General features: G+C 38.7%; 1 protein-coding gene across 4 annotated transcripts in view; it reads right to left on the bottom strand.

The window, feature by feature from the left end:
- Nucleotides 1–451: 451 nt before the first annotated feature.
- The window catches only part of usp33 (ubiquitin specific peptidase 33), a 28,599-nt gene continuing 19,606 nt past the window's right edge, over nt 452–9,444 (bottom strand). For all 4 annotated transcript variants that reach the window (XM_022677835.2, XM_022677834.2, XM_022677836.2 and 1 more), the window contains 7 exons: nt 8,708–8,834; nt 6,515–6,684; nt 5,357–5,438; nt 5,172–5,280; nt 3,931–4,033; nt 3,588–3,656; nt 452–2,809 (listed from right to left, as the gene is read on the bottom strand). In XM_022677835.2, the coding sequence (XP_022533556.2) occupies nt 2,652–2,809; nt 3,588–3,656; nt 3,931–4,033; nt 5,172–5,280; nt 5,357–5,438; nt 6,515–6,684; nt 8,708–8,834 (818 nt within the window). In that variant the 3' untranslated portion in view covers nt 452–2,651. The remainder of the gene's footprint in view (nt 2,810–3,587; nt 3,657–3,930; nt 4,034–5,171; nt 5,281–5,356; nt 5,439–6,514; nt 6,685–8,707; nt 8,835–9,444) is intronic.

The raw sequence follows: 9,444 nt of genomic DNA, 5'->3' as shown, positions 1-9,444 counted from the left end.
TTCCAAGTCCTGCTGGAAAATGAAATCCACATCTTCATAAAAGTTGTCAGTAGAGGGAAGCATGAAGTGCTGTAAGATTTACTTGTAGAAATGGATTGTAGAAATTTAATTTAATGTAGGACAATAACTTTACAGGAGTTACTACATCTTCTTAACCTTCAATGGAAGTCAATGTGAAAAGAATTTTCAAGTAATTTTTGATAATTTCTATTGGTCCATTTATTAAGAAATTTTGACACAGTGTAAAGGACACTTTGTGTTCAAATTAGGTAGTAATCTAAAAATCTACCACATATACTCAGAGATATCTACTACCAGAGATACTTGTTTTAAATGGGAAAAAATTACCTAAATGCCTTTTAAAAGTGTAGCATTATTCGATCAGTTAAACAGACTAGAATTGTGAATATTTAATTGAAAAAAATTAAATAAGTGAAACCACAAATCCACGTTCACTGAATAATTTTGGGTTTAATTTGTTTCGGCCAACCAAAACAAAAAGTGACAGACGTAGGACTCATTCTTCCCATACAGCTTTCATAAATGACAGATATGTCAGTCCTCTATTCCAGTCAATGAGCATCAAAAAAATAATAAAAAGAAAAAATAAATCATGCCATTATATACATAAATTAATGCCTCAATCTTTAATCAGTTGTAGTAGATTCATGTCTATTTTTCTTTATTTTATACATACAATTAAATGTGTGCCTTGTTCTTCTAGAGCAGCTCTGCATCTACATGCAAGTCAAGTGGAGTTTCAGCCTACAGATCATATCTTTCGTTCCAGCATGCATTTCATATCAGGTTTGGCTCGCTGAATAAAAAAAGAAAAAAAAGAAAAAGAAAAAAAAAAGTATAAACATTATAGTAAATCACGTTACCCCTTCTGGAATAAATAACATAGAATGCAAGAAACTCTGTGTTCATTAAGTACGAGTACATTCAGATAGAAATCGGACATCAGTATTGGAGCATGCAGAGCTGGAGGCCTACGGAAACAGTGCAAAACAGAAAAAAAAAATTACACAGTCCTTTCCTGAGACTATTTAGCGCTTCGGATCCCTTCACAATCTCAGGCGGAGCAGTGAAACGTCCGCTCCCTAGGACGGACATTTTCCTTTTAAAACCGGACAACGAGTACAGTACTACGCATTTTAATTCTTCACCAAGTTCAGCTAAGCAACTCACAGATTATTCTCTATTTGGTCACAAAAAACGGTACATTTGTTTTGCTCCCAAAAGGCGCCTTTTCAAGGATCTACCTCAAAGGAGCGATAAGCGATATTTTCGCTAGCCTACTGGCTGAACCCGTGGGTCTTTTTTTTTGTACAGAGGAAAGATTAGTGCTTTTCATTGAAAAAGTAGGAAAGGAATGCATATTTCCAGCGATATTCTAGCTTACACACATTTTCTATACGTGTCTGAGGAAAGTTTCACTTGTCGCTCCTTTAAAGAAACGGTTTGGTGTAAAATTTTACATTTTCCACTTTGTGGAATGATGGTTGATGTGGATCAACCAAGACATTTAGCAGTTTTGCTTCTTTAGCTTACACTAAAAGCCAAGTCATCCAAAAATCACTCAAACTGCAAACTGCTGAGTAGACATGTCTGTGTTGTTGTTTAGGGTGAAATAAGACAAAAAGTGAACTATAAATATGAACAAAACCTCACTGTGAAACTGAACGTTTGTGATTTCTGTTGTTCCTTTTTTTAAAAGAACCATTACTTTTGAATTCCATTTTAAACTTTTTAAAATACTTTACATGTATATAAATAGTAATACAAATAGCAAACATAATCTGTGGGATTGTGTGAGGTTGTGGGGCATGTAGAATTTCTCCTAGCTTTAGCTACGTGCTAGTTATTAATATGTTTATCATTTACAGTATGTCATACTGTATCCTGAACCACATTAACAAGCCTGTGCCATTTTAAGGATGACATTAATATGGTTTAAGTGAGTTCAGACATGTGCAGGCTGTATCTGCAGTAATAACTAATTGGATAACTATTAACATTCACTGTTTGTATCAACAATAGCTTTCAAGCTCTAGCTCTAACCATTTTATTTAATTTAATTTAATTTTATTTTATAAGGGTTAAGCTTGAGCACACTGCATCAGTGCCAACAATAAGCAATTCACCAACATATGGATACAATATTAAAAAACAAAAGCAATCAGTAATGATGATTTGGATGACTAGTGACTTCCAGTGTTCGTTAGCCTCATAACTCCAGCGCTAAACTAAAGAAGCAAAGTCTGTGAACCTCAGCTGCCTTGGTCGATCAACTACCTTACCTAAGGTAAGTGTGAACATGTGCAAATGTGATTTTTCACCAATCCATTCCTCTAAAGCCTAACCTAGTCACCAGTGCCAATAGAATGTGGACAGACAGTGCTGTATATACAAATACGAAGCCTATTCTGAGACATATTCCACTTCTCTGCAGCAGGGAATGGTTCACATATGGAATGGAGACTGTGGTGGAGGTGTGTGTGTGAAGGAGGTGTGTGTGTGAAGGAGGGAGGAGACAAGGCATGGTCAGATCTTTTGCTCAAATGCTTTAGAGATGAAAAGAAAGAGTCAAGTGCAAAATAACAGATTGTTTTCCAGTCCCCTGTTAAAAGGGCAGCAGGTTGAAGCTGCTACACACTGCGTGTCTCCATTTCGATCTTCTCCTCGGCCTGGGAGCTGTCCACCTCCTGGTGGCTGACGCTGGGCCGCACTGTCACCACTGGTCCGCCTCCGTGGATGGAGTGGAGGAAGTTCCAGGTCTCCTCAGATATCTGGCCTGAATCTGCACCTGTTGGGGGCAGCGGAGGAGAAATAAACCAACGTTTAGAGTGAAAAGAAGAAGCAAATCTGGTCCCTTTAAATTATTAGCTCATTAAACTCTACTGTTGCTGAAATAAATGCCGTGGCAGCTGAAGCTGATCACGCTGATTAAGTTTGGTTGTGAACATCTTAACTCTTTACTAACATATGCAATGTTTTAATTTGTGTATGATGGTTTAGCTGGTCTAACAGCATAATCAAAATTACCATGCTGCTCGACTGTCAAGACAGAACTGGTCCAGAACCACTAATCAGCTTAGTATCAACAACAAGTTTAAACGAAACTGGTCTCCCAGCATGACCTTTAGAACAATCAGTTTTAAAGGGTTTAAAAGGTTGAGCTCGGGGTTATAAACTAAGTAAAAGGCAAGTGGGAGGATTTTCAACTTTATGCAAACAAGGTTCTACATAATATCACCTTCAAGAGGCTTTTCAACTAGCCAAAGAACTGATTAAATACTGATTAATTTTTTGTGATGAAACCTTTAAAGAACTCCTTTATACAAGGAAGACATAAATTCTTAAATAGGTTCTATAAGATGCTTTGTATCATAGTGAAGAACAGTGTAACCAGGCAAAGACCATTTAAAGCAGCCTAACAGTGCTTTGATTAGTCAGGACTCAGTATAGAACCATTTAGACACATAGCATAATCTGATTAGGAATGAGAACTACAATGGTGGTAATATCGAATGCTATTATTATTTTATAATAATGACAAAGTAAATTCTGATAAAGAACATTACCTTGCTTGAGGGTGATGTGCCCGTTCTTATTCACAGCGATCTTAGAGTTGTCAATTGGTCCTGGCGGATCTGGAAAAACAACGTGATTAGATTATTATATTAGCAAAATGCTATGCTAATCTTAGCTGAAGATGATTAGCATCTGACTATAGAGAGTGCAAATGACTCAGATGCTAGAAGCATCTATAAAGTAATTGTAAAGTATGTACTGTATTAGTAAAATATTGCTTTCTCCATATGTTTTGGCCTGTAGAAGAAATATTTAGGGCATTTTATAAGCTTATAAGAATAAGCTTTTGATACAGTTGATGGGGGGAGGTGTGCTGCCGTGTTCATTACTTACCATTGTCTTTGCCTTTGACAAAAGCCTCCCATTCTCTGAACCAGTGCATGCTGATGCAGTAAATAACCACCGGAGACTCCTCCTCCTGGAAGGCCTTATTCAGCTACACACAATACAGAGAAACACAAACAAAGAAATAAATCGTCAGTCAGCTGGAGAGTCAGTCAGTGAAGGAGAGAAAAGGAAAGCACACGTCTCTCAGAACACCTCTAAGATTTACTGGCTCTTGTAAAGAACGCCCAGCTTTCAGCCTGAGAGAAAGGAACGCAGCAGCTGAAAGAAGGCGTAATGAAGAAAGACAGAAATTCATTTCCTCTGCCTGCGCTCTCTTTTCCCTTCAGCTGCTCTGAGACGCTGTAGCTGAAAGTGCATCTGTTCTCATGAATTAATAATGACACCCAGTTTTGGGGACTCGGGCTTCTGATCTTTGCTTGTGAAAATGGTGTTATTGAGGGTGGAGGAAATGTTTGTTTATGTGTGTGTGTGTGTGCACAAGCTCGTGCAATCACACCAATTCTTAGAAAACACTCAGCACCACACATTTGTACAGTATACCATTTGTATAACTGATGTCACAAAGGATTAAACACCTAAAAACATGAAATATAAAACTCCCACTAATCAAGCTAAAGGTGACAGTGATAATAAAAAGCGCTCCTAAAGCTGGAGGAAGAAACCCAAGGAAAAGTCACAACCCCTTTTTACACGGGTAAGGATTACTATTACGGGAAAAGGTCTTACTGTGTTCGTTGGATATATAAAAAGACTGGAGTATAATAACTGGAGGTGCCAAGTGGTTCAGCAAGCTAAATCGCAGCCACTATGATCAGAAGCTTGCATGTTCGAAACCTGGTTATGCAGCTTGACATCCGCTGGCAGAGCCCTGAGAGAGCACAAACGGCCTCCCCCTCCCCACATCACACCTAGTGGATCAGCATGCGGCGTCTGTGAGCTGATGTATAGCACTGTGATGCTACTCGGCAATGCTGCATAAGCAGCAGTTCAAAAATAGGCGGAGTCTGACTTCACATGTTCACACGCAACTCCTTGTGCTGTGGCATCACTAGTGATGAGGTATATACAGCTGTCGACATGGAAGTGATTGAACCTGAGAGTTCAATAATTAAGATGGGCCAGCATATACTTTTGATAATAGAATGTATATTATGGGTGATATAAAGTTTGCATTGAATTGAATTCTGCATTTGCTTTATTTATTTTGACTGTAAAACTCCAGTTACCCGGACGAACATGTCCAGCTCGTTCTTCCGCCGCTTCTCCAGCTTCTCGATCTCCGTCTGACAGGTGTGGCAGACGTACAAGTGGTTAACAGCAGGGCCTCCTCCATACCTAAAGCAGAGAACCAACGGTTAGACCTCCCTCCAGCCAAACACACCAACATCCACAACCAGATATTTGGACTTACTTGCTGTACAGGTGGTCCCAGACGTTTTGCGGGAGCATTAAAACAAGATCATCGATGTATGCAGCCTTATGTGGTGGTACACCTGTGTAGGTACAGAGTAAAATATGCTTCGACAAGTTCCATATATGTCGTTTTTTTTTTTAGATTTTGTACAGCAAAGTGGCTTGGTGGTTAGCATTGTACATAAATACAACGTCATTTACTCATTCATTATTATATATTTTATGTATTCTTTCCTCTATTATCTTATTATTTGATGTGCCCAATCAAATGTCAAAGTATTTCACTGCTATTTGTACTGTGTATAACTGGGTATGAAACAAAATAGACTAAGAACTCGAGGCCTAAAAGAACTAAGACATGCATGTACGGTCATGCTCTAGCTGTTAGCCTCTTTTCCTCTTTTTTATCTCAGACTCAAATCCCTGTAGGATTCAGAGCAGGCGGAGCTGAAAGCCACTGAAACGTCCTTTAAAAGACGCACCGCCTTCTGCAATCACTGCTCAGCTGCCTCGACAAGAAAAGAGGAAGAGATGGAAAGTAAACACAATCAGCAGAGAGGAAGCGAATAGGCCTTGCCCTCCTGGCCCTCACACAGTTGGCAGAAAGCGACGTTCTGCAATGTGGAACTGTGAATGGCTCGGCTAAAGTCAAGGTTAGGGTTGTAGCCAGGGAAACCGGGAATACTCCAATACTTGGACACTCAGCAGGGCTGAACAAATATTATATATATATATATATATATATATATATATATATATATATATATATATATATATATATATATATATATATATATTTCACTTATTAATCAGAACATATTCATAGCTATTACAGGCCTTCTGGATTTTGTCCTAATCACAGCTTGACCACAATTTTCAAGTTTTCAAATTCTTAAGTTTCATGAAGCGACTCGGTTCTGATACATCAGCTCACAGACGCCTTGTGCTGATCCACATCACCCTAGGAGTGATGAGCTGAAAGAGCGCCAGAAAGAGCAAGACCAATTTTGCTCTCTCATGAATCCAGCAGCTGAAGGCAAGTTGCATGACCGGGATTCAAAACCAGCAATCTCCCGATCATAGTGGCAGCATTTTAGCCCACTGGACCACTCTGCCTACACCCTACACATACATATTCTACAACCTTCTCCCTCACCTCCATGAGCACACAGGAAGTCGTGGTTGGAGATGGGACCAGGCTCTGCGAAAGTCCTGAACTTGTTGAGCCACTGGCGCGAGATGTAGAACTGCAACAGGCTGGGCTCCATCATGTTGAGCAGCGCCGTCACCCTCCGCCTCTCCTTCTGAGCATCCTCGTTGCTCTTCCTGTGGCAAAAAAATAAAATAAAATACAGGGTCAGAAAATTTAACACGCTTGCATATCTTCAAGACGTATCATGTGAGGGCTCTAGAGCTCCCCCTACAGACAGGAAGCTTAAGTCACTTTTACACAACTTCTGTAAATGTACAGCTTTACACATGCATTTCTTGACAAGCTGAGAGATACAGAAGCAGCATCTGAAGTGAAAAAGCAAAAATACAGGATTTTAAACAAACATGTCAAATGTAGTCAATCACACAAGAGGGACATTTGGGGAATGGAATTTGAGTTAAGAGGCTAATGCAGACCACAAGCAATAAGTTCGTGTAGTTCAAGTATGGACACTAAGCAGAAAAAACAGCCAGTTTACAATATGTTGCTTTTTATTTCACTTAATGAGCATACAGCAGTTTAGCTAGCTTGGCTAACTTGGCTAACAGTTTGGCTAACTTGCATATATTAGTCGGAAACTGTCCTAAACAGTAACAAATGCAACCTGTTAAAAAAGAAAAAAAAAGTTTAGAAAATGACGATTAGATAAATATTGTGATATCCAACAGTTTAAGAAACAAACCACATTTTTTGACAATATTGGACACAGCTAATTCTCCACTGTTCTCATTTCCCATGACATATCTACTCAAGATAGATTAGAGCTGCTCAATTTAATTAATGTTACTTAAATCTTGATGAAACAAAGTGAATTATAAATATCATTATATTTCTTCTGGCTTCTGTAAATCTGCAATAAATATCATGTATTGTCAATTTGTCCCCAATACTGTACAGCTCTATTTAGTAGATAGCTCCAAAAAGGGATTTCATTTCTATTATGAATGAAAGATTCCTGTTTCAGTACTATACAGAGCTTTTTAACCAACAGCGTGACCCTGAAATGCATTCCCAGATAAAGGACTGAACTCCCCACTGCTGGCCAGGGTTAGTAAATAGGCAGATTTGGAGTTTCAGGTTCACTGCTGTAATTACAACCTTGAGTATTATCCTTCCAGCAACAGCTGGGCCATTAGCCGTCCTTGAGAAACCAGCAATCATAGAGAGCATGGCCACAGTATTTTCTTTTTTGTATTTCTACTAATTATTAGCTGCAATCAACAGTGGTTGTGAGTCACTGCTCTACACAAAAGCACATTTGTCAGCCTGCAGTTTGCCATTCTGAGTAAAAAACTTCACACACCATCTAACAGCATTATATAATACAGTCACTGGTAATGCCAAGTTCTCTGATTTAATCTAATAGACATAGATGAATAAAATCTATTGTGAAGAAAATATGATTTTGATGCATTGAGCACTATACTAAATTAAATAAGGCTGAGATGGGGAGGTTAGTCTTAATGGAAACACCCATTTAATAGTTATTTTTATTAAATATCATAAATCATCATAAATTAAATGGCTGCATAAAGGGTCCTGCATTAAAAAAATTGAATATGTAATACATAAAAGTGCAAACACAGTCAAAACACACAGTTGCTAAAGTTGAGGCATTTAAGACTAAGACTACTGTAATTACTTTTAAGCATGGTGGTGGTAGTATCATAAGCCATTTCACTGTTAAAACATAGGTAAAATGGGTTGGAATAACAGACAGGGAGGACCAGAGAATTGACAGTTTTTCTCCTGGGCTCCCCCTACAGGCCATACCTTATATATCATTCGCACAGTTTTTTCTAGTTACCAGAACAACCCTCAAACTGTTAACAGCACTCATACATAAGCTACTGTGAGTATAGAGATATTAGCATGACCAACTCCTTGTACTTGCACTCAAGAAACACAGCATTAAAACTTAAGATGACAAAATACCAAAGAGAATATCAGTGAGAGAACGAGTCTGTGCTAAAATCACCAGATTAATTTGCTCTAAAAGGAGACTGCACCACAATGCACGTTTTAAAAGTACTTTTTCACATGCATGATGCAACATTACACATTCTTACCAAATGCTCAAAAGTTACAGACTATGATAAACACCTTTAATATAAAAATATTTTTTGTGGGTCTTACTTGTAGAAGAGCACGTAGGCTTCAGCGTTCTGAACGCAGGACTCCGAGACCTCAGTCACGCTCTGGTCATCAAATTCATACCACAGCTGGTTCAGATCATTCCGGCAGTAGGCAATGTAGTGGCCGCCTGCACACAGAAACCATCAAATTAGAAACCATTCATGTTTGCTAATGCTATAAGGATACTTATTATTTACTTAGTATTTTTTGGACTAAGTATAAGGCACCTTAAGCAACACTAGTAAGGATGCCTACATCGAAGTGAGCAAGGTTGTCTCCATGTTTCCCTTCTAATGGGGAAGCTGGGGGAAGAGCCTAAATAAACAAAACTGTAATTCAAAAAAAAAGCCAAACAAGCTCTGGATGTTAATCTACACGTTTATTTGGGTGAGTAAAGTGCTTCTGTTTATTAACAGTAAGCTTAGATTTCCAATATTTTGTCTAAGGGTGAGTTTTCAGTGAAGTTTCTCCATCACTAAGGCTGGGTGCAGCATCTTTAGCATTAGCCGCTAAGTGAAGCGCTAGCAGGATGTAAATGTAAAATCAGCTAGCGGTTCGTCTCACGTAACTTGTTTTAAAACGGCAAACATGCAGACAACAGTCCAATATACAGTCCAATACACCTCTGAATGGTGGAAGAGCCAGCCGTGCGGTTAGCAGCTAATGCTAATGCTGCTGCACCCAGTCTTAGTGCAGGAGAAACTTCACTAAAACTCACCCTTAGCACGCTGTACTTA

This window comes from Astyanax mexicanus, chromosome 8 (assembly GCF_023375975.1).
Source record: "Astyanax mexicanus isolate ESR-SI-001 chromosome 8, AstMex3_surface, whole genome shotgun sequence".
In the NCBI taxonomy this organism is placed as follows: domain Eukaryota; kingdom Metazoa; phylum Chordata; class Actinopteri; order Characiformes; family Acestrorhamphidae; genus Astyanax; species Astyanax mexicanus.
The sequence above is the reverse complement of the archived record's forward strand: the minus strand, read 5'-3'. Positions and strand labels throughout refer to the sequence as shown.